Source organism: Haematobia irritans, chromosome 5, assembly GCF_050003625.1.
Source record: "Haematobia irritans isolate KBUSLIRL chromosome 5, ASM5000362v1, whole genome shotgun sequence".
Lineage (NCBI taxonomy): Eukaryota > Metazoa > Arthropoda > Insecta > Diptera > Muscidae > Haematobia > Haematobia irritans.
The window spans coordinates 83863891-83881206 of NC_134401.1; the positions used below are offsets into that span (position 1 = coordinate 83863891).

The 17316-nt window shown below is 33.1% G+C and overlaps 2 protein-coding genes across 3 annotated transcripts; one reads left to right on the plus strand and one right to left on the minus strand.

The window, feature by feature from the left end:
• Positions 1 to 1565: 1565 nt before the first annotated feature.
• Positions 1566 to 3413, plus strand: LOC142238836 (coiled-coil domain-containing protein 130 homolog). The gene is made up of 2 exons (XM_075310562.1): positions 1566 to 2261; positions 2322 to 3413. Exons 1-2 carry the CDS (start codon positions 1689 to 1691, stop codon positions 2850 to 2852), a joined length of 1104 nt encoding a protein of 367 aa, XP_075166677.1. The 5' UTR covers positions 1566 to 1688; the 3' UTR covers positions 2853 to 3413.
• Positions 2853 to 6650, minus strand: LOC142238838 (microtubule-associated protein RP/EB family member 1). Of its 2 annotated transcripts, none has more exons than XM_075310563.1 (4): positions 6444 to 6650; positions 6222 to 6357; positions 4671 to 5202; positions 2853 to 3151 (listed from the first exon to the last, which is right to left on the minus strand). In XM_075310563.1, the coding sequence occupies exons 1-4, from the start codon at positions 6633 to 6635 to the stop codon at positions 2998 to 3000; spliced, it is 1014 nt and encodes a 337-aa protein (XP_075166678.1). In that variant the 5' UTR covers positions 6636 to 6650; the 3' UTR covers positions 2853 to 2997. The 2 variants fall into 2 exon arrangements, with proteins under 2 accessions (XP_075166678.1, XP_075166679.1); XM_075310564.1 differs by having other exon boundaries at positions 6464 to 6572.
• Between the last annotated feature and the right edge of the window lie 10666 nt (positions 6651 to 17316).

Consider the following 17316-nt stretch of genomic DNA (forward strand, 5'->3'; position numbering starts at 1 on the left):
TATTACAATCATTGTGTGCGTAAAAGTTTTAAAAGGTCTGTAAATAATAAACAATTTATTTGAGGAATATTTGGAACATATATTAACAATTTTTAAAAGCGATTAGCTGGTTTACAATTTGCGTGCACAGCCCTGTTTTGTTGTTGTAGACTTAAATAAATTTTTGCTACCGAAAATTTCGCTAGAGGTGCATACCGGCCTATAGTTGTAAAAGCATTGTCAAGGGAGCCACCGTAAAAGCATCATTGTCACGGGAGTCACAGTTGTGCAATGGTTAGCATGCCCGCCTTGCATACACAAGGTCGTGGGTTCGGTTCCTGCTTCGACCGAACACCAACAAGTTTTTCAGGGGTGGATTATCCCACCTCAGTAATGCTGATGACATTTCTGAGGGTTTTAAAGCTTCTCTAAGTTGTTTCAATGCGATGTGGAACGCCGTTCGGACTCGGCTATAAAAAGGAGGTCCCTTCCCTGTCATCATTTCAAAGTTCCATTTCATCCTCATCGCTACCAGAGACTCGTAAGTGACACTACAACAATCGCCAACTGTGATTGGGGAAACTTATTAAAAAGTACGGAAGGTACATGACAGTATTTTGCCATCACTATTGTTCCAAGAGCCATTTTATATTTTGTGAAATACCAAGCGCAACTTGCTTATTATAATTTATTTAAATAAAAACGAAAATGAAGTGCTAAAAACATTTTATTTCGCTTAAAATTGTGAAAGGTATACTGGTGAATAATATTTTTCCAGGTACGCTTCCTCCACCGAGAAAAAAACACACTGGCTGATTGACGCTGAAAAATGTAACTTGCTACTTGTAACTCGACATCATTCGTTTATTAATGTAAAAAATTATGTTAAATGTTATGTGATACTCGAATAAGTGTGTAATCAAATTAATAAAAATCTAAACAATCGTGTTTTACTTGACCACAATGATTCGTTTACAGTTATCTTAAAATTCACATTTTCTGATAGTTTGAAGGGTCTCTTATTGGCGTCGTTTTAAAATTATCTAAAAAGGCACCTAATAATTGCACTCATGCGAAACGTTTTTGTAGTAACTTGGCGTGGTACAACTTCTCAATAGTAACGTCACTTTTCCGACTAGTTTTGGATATCGTATACGGCTGTTTTCGACGTGGTTGGGATTCTCAGAAGCGTCGTCAAATTCAAAAAATGTTGGCAGGGTTCGACAATTGCGTTATATATGCAGTATATACATACAAGTAGCAATTCTGCTGATGTACCAACGTCTCTCAGCCAGGGTGTTTGTTCTTGATGGAGGAAAAATATTTTCATGTACATTTCGCACTTTTTTGACTTTTCGCCATGACAGTTGGCGTGTGTTGTGGAGCCACTTACGAGTCTGTGGTACCAATAGAGATTAAAATGAGCTTTGAATTATAGAAATATATTAAATAAATAAAACAGGACTATTGTAAAAATTTTTCTTTCTATCTGTACGATCGCTTAAGTAATTATCAAACCAGTTTGAATGCCATATGCCCGCATTCACTGACAAGTACTAACACAATTTTAACAGCTGTGGATTGAAGCGGCAGTTTGTTTACGTTTTTGTCTGAGGAAAATATATAAGGGACTTGATTGTCCCAAGAAATTAATTCACGAAAATAATTCCATATTGGCTGCTGTAAAAAAATCTTTTACGTTGTGAACAATGGGTGAACGAAAAGGTCAAAATAAATACTATCCCCCGGACTACGATCCGAAAAAGGGTGGACTTAATAAATTCCGTGGCACACATGCACTTCGTGAAAGGGCCAGAAAAATCCATTTAGGAATTTTGATTATTCGATTTGAAATGCCTTATAATATATGGTGTGATGGCTGTAAAAATCACATTGGCATGGGAGTGCGATACAATGCGGAGAAGACTAAAGTTGGCATGTACTATTCAACTCCCATTTACAAGTTTCGCATGAAATGTCATCTTTGCGACAATCACTTTGAGATACAAACGGATCCAGGAAATCTGGATTATGTGATATTATCTGGTGCAAGACGGCAAGAAAATCGCTGGGATCCCACTCAAAATGAACAAGTTGTTCCAGAAACCAAAGAGGTTCAAAAACGATTATTTGACGATGCAATGTACAAATTGGAACACCAGGCTAAAGACAAGGATGCGGGAGAACAAGCAAAACCAATGCTAGAAAAACTAATCGATCGTAACAAAACAGTTTGGGATGATTGCTATGAGGCCAATAGTAAATTGAGAGCAGACTTTAGGGTATTTAGTTATGGATATTCGATGAGACACAAATGATACAGTTGATTTTTCTTCTTTTAGACAAAGAAAAAGGAACTGAAGGCCTTGAAAGATGTAGATGAGAAGTTATTGAGCAAATGTAGTTTGGATATCACATTACTTCCAGAAACTCAACAAGATCGTCAAATGGCGGCACTTATGAAGCTTCAGAGTAAATCTGCATATGAACGCGAGGAAGAGAAGCGTTTGGATATTCTCCTAAAGCCAGCATTACCTAGTGCTACACAAACCACATTTGGAGGACTAAAAAGGCAAAAGGCTTTGAGTACCCAATTGCAATATGGACAACTTGGCATCAAACGGAAAACGACGACAGAATGTAACAATAGAGAAGACACATCATGCAATGCGATTCCACAATCAACCACAACAATCAATGGCATTGATAGCACCTCCAATGGCGACATTCATATCAATTCAGGCGATATTCATACCACCACCACCGCAGCCGATTCTCCCATTTTAGTAGATTTACCTAAAAGTTTAGCTTTAGTCTGTGATTATGCTAGTTCCAATTCATCGTTGTCGTCCCCTTCAGAAAATGATGATTGATTCTTTTCTTTCTTTATAAGAAAAAATTCGTTTTTATTCAAATATTAGATAGTTATAAAGGAAAAAAATACAAATCGACAAATTCAATCATTAAATATTAGATAACTATAAAGAAGGAGAAAAAATTATAAATTCAAACACAACCTCATACATCTGTTTCCAAAGTAGATCCTGGTATTTCATACTCAGCTACATCATCAACGCCGCCGGTAGCAGGATTATCATCAGTAGCGTATAGTATGGTTAAAGCACGTTTGCACCATTCGACATATATGTCATTTTGCACAGATTCGTTGAGACTGTGGAGAGAAAATATCAAATTAAACGTTTTCAAAAAATGTTTCCATGTAGTTTGAGATAAAAGCATTGTTTTGACTAATCGATAGTGATTTTCATAAATAGTTAACTAGTTTGGTTTGAGATACAAGTTTTGTTTCAACTAAGCGTGTTCGACTCTACTCGGCCGCTAATTTCATAACAGTACACTGTTATATATTTTTTATAGTTTTTTTTGTTTATATACATACATTAAATAAAAGAAATGCAACCCATCAAAAACTAGGTAACCACATCTCATTACAATTTGCATTAAAGCTGCCATTACACATTGTATTACATTGCGGTGAGTTATAAGGACTAACTTGTAATGACAATAATAAATACTTCTAGGTAATTTTCGAATTGTTATTCTCAAAATGTAATGCATTTGGCTGTTAATGACGTAGTAAAATAGAATAAATGATGGTACCATAAGGTATAATTATTTACTTAAAAAAATCAAAAAGAATATGTAATGTAACGGTAATTCTGAAGATTATTCCTTAAAGTGGATTAATTGAGAAAAGTAATCGTGGAAAAATGGCGATTTTAGCGGCTAAACTCGAACTTAATACTCACCTTTAAGGAATATTCTTCACGAATATTTCATAATAATTGTGTTTTAAGTTAATGACATTCCAATATTATGTTTTAAATTAATGCTTATTATACCTCATTCACATTACACTTTCAAAATCGACCTTAACTAGATTTCAACAGCCATTTGCCTTTTAAAAAAGGTATTTAAAATCGACCTTTAGTAGATTTCGAACCTAATATGTTCTATTAGGTTTATTATAACGTAAAACACGAATCAATGTGTGAAATTATTTGCGTGTAATTTTCGTGTAAACTTCTTTAGATGATTTGTTACATTTTTGTTTATTTCAGCAATATTCCTTTCTATTCAAGTAGTGTTCATATTACAGCATTACTCGCCATATTTTGATCCATTGTAATCGGCTAGAGATGTCAATATTTTGCAAACTTTGGTATATCTATGAATAAGTGATTTCATATTAGGTGAATTATATGCTTTAAAAGCACTACTTATTTCATGGCCGAAGGTATGCCTGGGGAGAAGTACTTTCCTCCTAGGACATGCGTATTATGTAAATGTAATTCGGAGCGATGCCAATTAATAAATGGTTATTAATTTTTAAATTGGCTTACCTACAAGATTACCGTGTAATGTGAGTTTTTGCTGAGTTAATATTTATCATTTGGAATACTGACAATTTTGCAATTAGCTCCAAGTCTTCACAAGCCGTCATACTACAGAGAGCGTCATAATAAAGAGTACATACGACTTCTTCCAAAGTAGTTTTTACTTCACCCTTTATTTCTACGATTTTATTAGACATTATTTAGTTTACATGAAAAGTATTTAAGTCTCTATTAAAACAAAACCATTATTCCCCTTACTTTGACGCTCACTGTATGTATGCGTTATCTTGTTTAATTATCTTTCTTTCCGATATTACGCATATATGTACTTACATTATTTCTATTTCTGCCAATTTCTTATAGTACGTATCCCTCTCGTGTTCTACGTTTAATATTTGTTCAGCTAATTGCGTCTGGGTTTGTTCTAAAGTTTGTATAGACGAAGGCGAGACCTGTCTCTCCTCATGTGGCTGTGTTCCTTTGGGTGTTTTTAGTAGTTCTTGCTTAGAGCCAGCAGCTGGTTTTGATGTTCCCAATGTTTGGCGATCCGTGGGTTTTCTTATGGGTTTGGGAGCATTGTTGATAGCTGCAGCCTGCGCAGCTGGCACTCTAAGATTCTCTTTACCTCCAGAGTGAGTATCGAAGAACTTTTTAAACCATTGAAGAAATTCAAAGTTATCTTGAAATTTCCCCTTCATTAGACGGTCGATGGGCACAGATTTGTCGAAATTAAGTTTTATAAAAGCGGCTTGGAATAGTTTCAAATTGTAGAGAAATTCATGCTCTAATTTAGCCGTAGTTTTAATCCGTTTCAAACCAATACAATTGGGGAATAGTAATTCCATCATTTGGCAATAGGCTACACCTAATAGATAAAGAGGATATAGAAAAACGAATATTCGATAGCAGAATTAAAAAAAATCGAATTCAGTAAAAAAGGGCAAGGATAAAGTTGACTATATTATACCCTGCACCACTTTGTACAACAACATTGTCCTTCCTGTGATTAAATGTTCAAATTTGCTAAAATGTATGTCTATATCTGAGCCGATTCAATATAATTCATCGCATATATGAAGTAATTTTACTCTTTGTACGAAATTAGTATTTAAACGACCCTTTGTGGTCCTACAAGTATATTGACAGCGGATGATATACAGGGGCCTATATTTAAATCTGAACCGATCTCTGTAAAGTTGCATTCACTTAAACGTCTGCTGTAGCTAATTAATGCATATCGGGCAAAAGAAATAAGTTTAATTCCAATATAATTCTGAAATGATTTCAACCACATTTTGCTTAAATTGAGAAACAATTGTGGCAAACTAAAGGATCTAGTTCAAGGTGATGGGACTAAAACTGGGACATATACTTTGACTACAAATAGTAAACACGATCGTTTGGTGAAATACTTTCAGCACCTGGTTACAATATTTAAGAAAAATGAGAGATATTTAAATCTGGAGCAATTTGTGTCCACATTTGGTTTTAGTGATTCTAAAAAATCTCGGTGGGAATGGGCCTATATCCAAATCTGAACCAATTTTGCTTAAATTTGGCCCTCTTTCGACCCTATTCTATGCAAAAACATCAAATAAGTGGCTATATAAAGGCCTCTGTGGCCATATAAATGCTTATGGGAGCTGCATCTAAATTCGAGCCGATTTTAATGGGGGTGGATTCTGACCCAAAAAATATACTTTGTGCCAAATCCATATTTCCAATCGATCACTGTGACCTAGACATTGATTACAGAAAGGCGTACACAGATATACGGATATCGCTAAATCGACTCAGGCGGACATCCTGAGTATATTTGCCAAAGACAACTCTTTCTTTGGTGGTGTTACAAGCAAATATATTCACTAAAAGAAAAACACTTACCGGAGCACAGCTCCTCAATTTTTTTGTGCTGCCCATGAACGGTAGTATTGACCCACTCTAACATGTCATGTCGTGACATCTTGTCCACAGTTGCACTGGTTAATGCCACCGTTGGTTTTAATTCGACTTTGTGCATCTTGTTTATTTATTTACAATTGTAAAAATTAATGATGGTAATAAAACAATTAAATATTAGTTTTCAAACTAACTTTCTAACGGTACCACGAAATAAAATGACTGACCACAAAGAGTAAAGTGTCCCCCGCAAAACTTCCGTTTGATCTGATTCAAGTCTGCTTTTGATCGTCGATATTTTTCATTTTTTATACGGCTGCAATCAGTTCGTTTGCCTCCCTCCACGAGAATAGCCTTGCCAGATGGCCGGGATTCGGCAGGATTGTTTAAGTTTGTCATTTCGTTTTAGTTTGCAGGCAGGAGAAGTTCGAAGGTGGGCGCTATATCGGTCCATGTTTTGGTATAGCCCCCATATAAACCGACCCCCGATTTGGCGTCTTAGGTTTCTAGAAACCTTTTTTTATCCGATTTGACTGAAATTGGACCACAAATAGGCGTGTCGAATATGGTGTGTATCGGTCTATGATTTGCTATAGCCCGATCACCCGATTTTTCTTCTTGAGATTCTAGAAACCGTAGTTTTTATCCAATTTGCTCGAAATGTGAAATCTATAGGTTTTTGAGAACCATAAATAGGTGTTCCGAATAAATTGTGTATCGGTATAGATGTTGATATATCCCCCTTATAAACCCGTCCTCTGAGGTCTAGATTCTGTAGGGTTTTCAGAACCACAATTAGGTATGCTGAATTTTTTGTATCGGTGCATGTTTTTGGTATAGCACCCATATAGAATGATTTCCCGATTTAACTCCTTGGGCTTATATAAAGCTTAGCTTTTATCGGATTTGCCTGAAATTGTAACGGATTTAGTTTTTATTGCTCCATTTGGTAAGGCCTCCATATACACCGATTTCGCTTCTTGAGGGTATATAAGGCGCACTGATCATGAAACTTGAAACTGAAAGTAAAATGCCCAGGATTTACTTCTTCTAATCATTTGAATAATGGGGATAAGCATCTATAGATTTTAGATTTTAAATCAAGTCGTTATTTAATCATTTCTATATATTATCAAGTAACCGCCTATGACGAAGAGTTTTCAATGGTAACTGTTATATTTGATTCATGGTGGTGGGTATATAAGATTAGGCACGGCGGAACTTGCTGCTGCATATACTTGTTAAATGTACATTTGACTGTGAGAATTGTACCATTTCATTCAATCGCATTACTATGAGAAACAAATCAAATCACTACCACTTGAGTAATGTAAAAAATATACGCAAATGTCTTATTTTATTTCAAATGCACGTTTTTCTGCGAAATGCATTTTTACAAATTATAAGTCAAGTCTATACTCCCATCCAACATTTTAAAGTTCGACTTTATCCCATTCACTACCATAATCTTCAGTGACACTATAACAATCCCCAACTCTGATGCGAAATATAACAAAACCATGTCCATGGCGATACCCAAATTCCCAGTATCTAAAGGCACTATAAAAGAAGCAGCAATTGTTATCGCAGAGCTTAAGTTTGTTTACCAAAACCGAAATATGCGAGTAAATATGAGTTTCAGAGGTTCCAACATATTTAGGAATTTCAAAGACTGCAGACAATGACTACGTAATCATCTGGTAACCCTACATGAGAGCCACATGCTATTCTTAGGATAATCTCTCAAAAACAAACCCAGAGATGGGAGTTTCGTTGCCGAAAGGGTTAAGACGAAGTGATTCGCATGTGCAAATATAGGGATTGCGACTCGGTATGAGAAATTTTATGCAATGATCATTGGGTGTTTTTACTATTTTAAAAATTCCAATAACACAGTTTAGCCACGTATTTCTATGGAAGCCGATAACAATGCTACATGGAATTTTCGTTAGCAAATATAGCAAAACATTTTTTATTTAGTTACAAGAAAGTGAGCAAAAGTAGTAGTAATGCTCCAATAAAAATAAAAAGCTCTTAAAACTAAATTATGTAGTATATATAAATATGGAAAACAAGACATAAAACAAAGAATTACATAAAGAAAAAAAAAAAATAAACAACAATCAGCTAACGAACTTTTAAACCGTAGTTTGGACATGGCCGTCATCATGTCTATATATTCCATATGCCAGTTTGGAACTTAACTGCTAAAAATTTTCAGTTAAGGTGGGTATTAAGTTCGAGTTTAGCCGCTAAAATCGTCATTTTTTCACGATTACTTTTCTTTACTAATCCATTTTATGGAATACAAACTTAGTGAAAATTTGCTTTGGCCTATACCCCATCAAGTTATAATAAAATTTGCAACAAATATGTATAATTTTATGCCTTTGTTTTGCTGATTTAATTTTCACTTTAGCGGCTAAAGGTAAGTACTATGTTCGGTTTTCGAGTTGAAAATATCGCGGTTACTTTATTAAAACAGTTCAATATAAAGCAGATAAATGAACTCAATTGACGCGCAGTTTCCTGATCCTCTAGATTTCGGCAAGACATTATGAGAATGTGCTTGTTTTCAATTTTAATTTTGATTGTTTCAGGAAAAGTAATCGTTAAAATAAAGTGATTTTCAAGTTGAAAATCGAACATAGTACTCACCTTAAACTCGAACGTAGTACTCACCTTTAGGGTCTAACGAACAATAAATTATAAATGTTTAGGTTAAACATTTTTCCACAAAGCATATTTAAGCACCAAAAGTAGTTTTTGGTATATTTTTGCACTGTAATATCCTTAAAAGCACCTGAATGTGATCAGCGAACATTTTCTTTGTTGTTATACATGAACTTGATAAATATTCGGATTTTTGGGCAAATACTATAGATATTCATAAAATATTGTTTTAATTGTGTTACGATAGCCCCTAAGTTGATATTTTTATTTGTTTCAGCCAAACTAAAACATGTTTTAGTGTATTCGAGCTTAAAAAATAGCAGACACTGTTTGCTACTTCAGCAAACAGTGACTGCTTTCCCTTTTTCAGCAGACATTTCTGCTGTTTATACTAACAAATTTCCTTGGGTGTAGTTAATTAAAAATGTGATAAAAAACAAGTATATACGGCCGTAAGATCGGCCAGGACGAATCTTATGTACCCTCCACCATAGATTGCGTAGAAACTTCTATTAAAGACTGCCATCCACAATCGAATTACTTGGGTTGCGGTAGGACTTGCCGATGGCAAGGTATCTTAAACCTTCTCAACACCGTCTTCTAAATTGTAAGTTAACCCATACGGGGTATATATTAAACAAAAAAGGCCGATTAAATATGTATATAATTCCTTTTGACAAAATTTTCTATAGAAATAAAATGTTGACAAAATGTTCTATACACGCTCACAAAAAAATAGCTTCTGTAACATATACTCCCAAACATATTTTGCTTCAAGCATATACATTTTTGGGTATTGCCCAAACATTTATATGTTTGATCTCTTCCAATATATAATATGTTTGAAAGCATATTGGTCTAAACAATATATGTTTGGGTAGTCGAAGTTCCAAACATTTTGTATTTTTGCATCCAAATTCAATAATGTTGTCTTCCAAAGAACAATATGTTATTATATGAACATATAATATGTTTGGAAGCATTTTGCACCCAAAAATATTATAAGCTTAAAAAAAATTCTCCCAAACAATATTGTGCTCAAAATTTTATTTATTTATTTATATATTTACAATCATAATGAATTATGAAAATAAACAGGTAATATAGGTGCTAACAACATAGGTTTTCGACCTGAATGCTCAAAATTTTGTTTCTGCCCAATTGTATATTCCCCCACATCTTTCTCACTTCCACGAGATTTTTTAGTTCTTAGCACCTTTTTCTGTAATACAAACATTGTAGAAGAAATTATTCAATTGTATGATTTTTTATTTTAATTTTACCTTTTGCCGGACGGGGATTCGAACAGCGGACCACACAGTTTGTAAGGACCAAAGAAGTAGCTGATCAATTGCCCAAGGAAAAATAAAATGTTAATTTTGTAATAACAAGCAACAACCACCAACTTAATTCAATATCGCTCCCTGTTAAATAGCGCTCCAAGCTACTAAACACATATATGTTTATAGGCTATTTCTAAATTAATATATGTTTGCATCCAAGCATATTATATTTACAAACATTTTATGTCCCAAACATAATATGTTCTAACATATTAACATATATGTCCCAAACATGTTATGCTAGTTTATGAACATTATATGCTTGCACTCAAAAATATTGTGTTTAAAAATTTGTGTTCCAAATATATAATGTTTATAGCCAAACATATGAAAAACAGTCTTTTTCATCCGTGTAGAAATAAAATTTTTATTGTTGTTTTTGATCTCAGCTTAAAGCCATGCATTGACTAAACTACAAGTGTAGCTTAACCAACAGAGGAAAAGTATGCTTGTCAAATTTATAAAATTTTGACAAAATTTTCTATAGAAATAAAATTTTGGCGATATGGACCAATTTTTGTATGATTGGCCATCGACTATATATATGTTAACTATTGACCGATATGGATATGGACCAGTTTTTGTGTGATTGGCCATTGGCTATATATAACTATTGACCGATATAGACCAATTTTTACATGGCTGTTAGCGGCCATATTCTAGCGAAATGTACCAAATTTCAACCGAATCAGATGAATTTTGCTCCTCGAAGAGGTTCCGGAGGTCAAATCTGGGGATCGATTTATATGGGGCCTTTATATAATTATTGACCGATATGGACCAATTTTTGCATGGTTGTTAGAGACCATATACTAACACCACGTACCAAATTTCAACCGGATCGGATGAATTTTGCTCATCCAAGAGGCTCCACAAGCCAACTCTGGGGTCGGTTTATACACGGTTGAAAAAGACTGTTTTTCATATGTTTGGCTATAAACATTATATGTTTGGAACACAAATTTTTAAACACAATATTTTTGAGTGCAAGCATATAATGTTCATAAACTAGCATAACATGTTTGGGACATATATGTTAATATGTTAGAACATATTATGTTTGGGACATAAAATGTTTGTAAATATAATATGCTTGGATGCAAACATATATTAAGTTAGAAATAGCCTATAAACATATTTGTGTTTAGTAGCTTGGAGCGCTATTTAAAAGGGAGCGATATTGAATTAAGTTGGTGGTTGTTGCTTGTTATTACAAAATTAACATTTTATTTTTCCTTGGACAATTGATCAGCTACTTCTTTGATCCTTACAAACTGTGTGGTCCGCTGTTCGAATCCCCGTCTGGCAAAAGGTAAAATTAAAATAAAAAAATCATAAAATTGAATAATTTCTTCTACAATGTTTGTATTACAGAAAAAGGTGCTAAGAACTAAAAAATCTCGTGGAAGTGAGAAAGATGTGGGGGAATATACAATTAGTCAGAAACAAAATTTTGAGCATTCAGGTCGAAAACCTATGTTGTTAGCACCTATATTACCTGTTTATTTTCATAATTCATTATGATTGTAAATATATAAATAAATAAATAAAATTTTGAGCACAATATTGTTTGGGAGAATTTTTTTTAAGCATATAATATTTTTGGGTGCAAAATGCTTCCAAACATATTATATGTTCACATAATAACATATTGTTTTTTTGGAAGACAACATTATTGAATTTGGATGCAAAAATACAAAATGTTTGGAACTTAGATTACCCAAACATATATTGTTTAGACCAATATGCTTTCAAACATATTATATATTGGAAGAGATCAAACATATAAATGTTTGGGCAATACCCAAAAATGTATATGCTTGAAGCAAAATATGTTTGGGAGTATATGTTACAGAAGCGATTTTTTGTGAGGGTGTATGGGGGCCCATTTGCAATACCATCCGACCTACATCAATAACAACTACTTATGCCAAGTTTCAAGTGGATAACTTTCTAAACTAAAAATTTACTTTGGATATAATAGAATTAACTAATTTATTATCTAAAACCAAAACGAGGCATTTAACCGAGTTTACAACTTCTATAGATTTACTACAGAAACATTTCTATGATGTACTTTACTAACAGCCAATATCTGTTGTCTCTAGGGGTTTTTCCAGGGATCCCGTTTCCGGGAATTCGCTCCCGCTTTTCTGGGAATTAAGTGCGGGAATTCCCGGGAAGTTTTCTTTGCAGTTTTTTATATGAAATGGAGGGATAAATACTACAAACACATTATTTTTAGTACCATTGGGTAAATCATCATTTTCATTACACTTCCAAAATCTACTTTAACTATTTTCAACTGTCATTTACATCGTAAATAAAGGACTTCAAATCCAATTTGAGTAGATTTTGGGTCTCATGTGAATGGGGTATAATTTAGACTAAGTAGAGAAGAATACACCCTCAAAAAAAATCGCTTCTTTAACATATGTTCCAAACATATTTTGCAGGAAGCACATATATTATTGCATACTGCGGAAACATTAATATGTTTGTTTTATGTGAACATATTATATGTTTGGAAGCATTTTGAGCCAAAAATATTATATGCTTGGAAGAATTTTTCCCAAACACGATTGTGCTCATTCCCTAACATACTCGTAATTTTCACTTCCACGAAATTTTTTAGTTATTGGCACCTTTTTCTGTAATACAAATAATGTTGAAGAAATTATTCACTTTTATAAATTTTTTTAAATTTTACCTTTCGCCTGCACGGAGAATCGAACCGAGGACCATACAGTTTGTAAGCCAACACACTATCCACTGGGCTACGTAGCTGTTATAGTCACCAGTAGATAAATATCGTTTTAAGTTACATTTATATAGCATAGTTTGCAGCGCCCACGAGCCCATGCAAACATAACATTATTTAACAGAAACATACATTTGTTTGCCACGTGGAGCAGTGGTTAGCATGTCTGCCTTGCATGCAAAGGGTCGTGGGTTCAATCCCTGCTCCGACCGAACTTTTTTTTTTGTTTTTTTTTTTTTTTAATTTACACATTTATATTTATACTATATTATTTTTTTTTTAATGAAACTTCGAAATGTGCGTTATTAAAGATTTATAGTCAGTAACAGTGCTTGATATAAACGAAATTGACTGATTTTTGGATAAAACATTATTTTTTATTGCAAAAATAACAATCTTGTAATAAAAAACTGTTTTTGTACAAAACATTAAAATTTGGAAGGAATTCAAAAACTAACAAAAGAAGAACGTGGAGTCGAGTATAAACATACATACATAATTTTATAATATAAACATAAATTTATTTAGGAGTGAACAGTTTTTTACTAGCATTTAACACCATCGCTCTAAAATTCCTTTTATTTTTCTTTAATAATTCATTTTAAAGAAAATAAACTTTTTAAATTGTTTTAGCTGTAAAACTCGAACTGAATGCCCGCTTTTATATTTGATGGTGTCCGTCAACTCCTCGTGGACTACTTTTTAATAAAGAGGAACTAAAGTTTGTTTTTTTTACATTTTACTGTGTAATTTTTCACTATTTCCTCATTATTTCATTTTACTGTCCCAACTCTAAAAAGAGTATAGTGCCCTTTCGTTATTTTTATGAAGACCCCTGATTTCTTTTAGCGAACCAAGAAAAAAATTGTGCCCATAATGCCAAAATGATAAACAAAACACATGTCCACACATACATAAAATGCTGCTCTCAAGGCGAAAACATAAGCTGTTTGTTTTTCAAATGTCTATTCTCTTGGTTCAGAATGTATATTCTCTTTATTCAAATTAAATAATATTTAGACTTAAAAATATCAAATTTTTGGCCTTATCATAAAACAGTTTTCCGAAACAACATACAAGCGGTTTCACAGAAATTGTTCTCTTTTGACTCTTTTGCTGTGTTATATTGATATCTTTCGTCAACTCTCCCGGTTTCCATCTCTATTTCTCTCTATACTCTCTCTGTCGCTTTGAATAAAATATCACAACATATGTATGTTTAGTCGAAATTTGTAAATTTATATATGTTTGTATTCACACATATTATTTTTATGAAACATTCATGCCCCAAACATAATATATTCTAACATATTAACATAGATGTCCCAAACATTTAGTGCTAGTTTAGGAACATTACATGTTCGCACTTAAATATATTGTGGTTTAAAATCGTGCCCGAAACACATTTTGTTTATATCGGAACATATGAAAAACATATTTTTCTAACAGTGTATATAATATAATTTAATTGTTTTTGGTATTTTTGTTCAGATTAAATAAACTATGAAATAAAATAATTTAAGTATTTCATTTATTCATGACGGCCTACCAATTGGTTAAAAGAAGGTTTCTCTTCCCAAGTTTTTATCGTCATATATCGGAAAACGGGCATTCCAATAGACTGGTAGACTAAGTAAAACTTTATAAACAATGGGTTATTTTACCTTATATAGCCACTTTGTATAATTGCAAAATATTTTCATAATTATTGCAAGGATGTGTTTATTAAATATTAAAATGGCAACTTTAATATGATGGTTACTTTAATTTCAAATATAGATGGTGTATTCCTTCTGGGAATATTGACCGAACATGTGCTTATACTCCTAGTAACTCTGTTTTACGATGGTGACATCGAAATAAGTTTCTTTCATTTCCATACAAGTTCTAATGTTACAAAAAAATCCCACTATATCGGAAGTGACTGTCCATTGTGACCATTATAAAATGTTGTAGTTTGTTTACAAAATATTTCTTATTTTAGTATAATAACTTAGTATAATTTGAAAAAAAATCCCGCTTTGACGGGAATGGAAAAGGGCCGAGAAAAAAACCCTAGTTGTCTCCCATCATAGATTCTTTGAAGAAAACTCATTTTTCAATTATGGAGCATAACAATTGTGAAATCTTGTTTCTACCAATATCCCGTTTTCCCGGGAATGAAAAAAGTCCGAGAAAAACCCCTAGCTGTCTCCCATCATAGATTCTTTGGAGAAAACTCATTTTTTCAATAATGGAGCATAACAATTATGAAATCTTGATTCTACCCATATCTGAAACAGACTATTTCCATCATATCGCAGTCGGAATTCATTCATCCTAAATTTTCTTGATGACACAGTGAATATCTAAATAGGACATATTTCTTAGTAATTAAAAATGTATATGTGATTAATGATAAATTTAAAATAAAAACGTAGATATATATGTACATTCCGTATTAATCGATCACCAGAGGTATGACACATAACAAGAGTGCAATAACGTTGCATGATGTTTGCTTGCCAATGAACACAATCATCAACAAATTGATGTGGTGGATAACCGCAGACAAGTGTTGATCCGTACTGTTGGTGGTTAAGCTGTCTCTTTAAGCTATCGCTTTACAAGGCGTTTATACAAGGTATTTGACACGAAGGTGACCAAGTGTATACTGGCATATCTCTCACATGACAGCTCATTATATTGTATAAAAGTCATCAAAAACATTTTCGTCAATGTTTTTTCACATGAAAGTTATATGGAGTTTAATCTTGATAGTCTCATTATTTAATATTTGGCTGTAGCTAAACTACCTCAAAGTGAACAAAATATTTCAGTATCGGACTGTAAATCGTTATAATAATCCAGCAAAAACATATAACAGTTGGACGAAGGGAGATTCGAATTCATCTTATAGGGTACATAAGATGAATTTGAATCTTCCTTCCACCATGGATTGTGTATAAAATTATATACATACCTACACTGAAAAAAAAGGATACTCGGTTCCAAAGATTTTGTCTTTACTTTAAAAAATTTGGTATTGATTCCGAGCCAAAGAAGCGGAGAATACATATAAGGATACTTTTAAGACACAATTCTCTTTTAAATTTAGGTTTTGTGTACTTGCTTCTAGGAAGCAAATTTTAATTTTTCGTTTTCTCAGCTTTTTTTCTTCATATGCTATCAAAGTCCTTTAAAAACGAGTTAACGGCAACTTTATTTTCCAAATTAGGACACGACTTCCAGTAGAAAGTTTGAAGTAAAAAACTTCTTTAAAATAAAGTTTTGAAAAACATGTCCTATATTTGAACGATTTTTTGCTTTTTAGTCAAGATGCAAAAAGACAACAAATTTAAAGACAATTTCATTAAATTTAAAGAGTTTTTCTGAATTATTAAAGTCAAGTTGACCTTAGCCTATAAATTTTTTCTTTCATGTTAAGATACCCATTTTTAAGTCAAATCACTTAATTATAAGGACAATACGACTTCATTGAAAAGTTTATCGACTTTTGGGCAAGGAAAATAACTTTATTTTAGAGAAATGCGTCTTCTATGCTAAGCAAAATTTGTATTCGTATTTTAAAGACATGATATCTTTGACCTCACGACAACATTTTTTTCAGTGTATATTACCATCATAGGATAGGGATATAACTAAAGTTGCTGAAGTCGGAGTCGTAAAAAGTCGACTCCGGACAAACCTAATTTTTGAAAACATTTCATATGCTATGTTTGTAACTAAACAAATATTTAGCAAAATTTGATCCCATTGAGTTCTTCAATCGATCAATGAATGCAATTTCGCTGCAACTTGCAATGATGGAGATTACATTTTTCACAGCAGAGAAGAATATGATCACCTTAAACATATATCAAGAGTAAAATGTTATTTTTGGGTGGTGAAAACTATGCAAAAATTGGTCCATATCGGTCCATAATTATATATATGCCCCATATAAACCGATCTCCAGATTTGACCTCCGGAAGCTTTTGGAGGTATGAACCTATTGTTGGATAGGCGCTTGTTATTCCAAGAGATTCAGGAATTCTAAATTTTTGGTCGGTTTATTGGGGATTATACTTAAAGGTGGTCCGATATGGCCCGAAACACATCAATATCTTCAAGTCGATAGCTTGTTTCGTTGGGAAGTTAGTGAGATTTCAACAGGGTGATAGCTAGATCGACTTCGAATTTCACCACGATCCATAATATATATACTTTATGGGGCCCGAGACCAATATTTCGATGTGTTACAAACGGAATGACAAAGTTCGTGTACTCCCATCCTATGGGTATACAAAAATATAAACAAAGG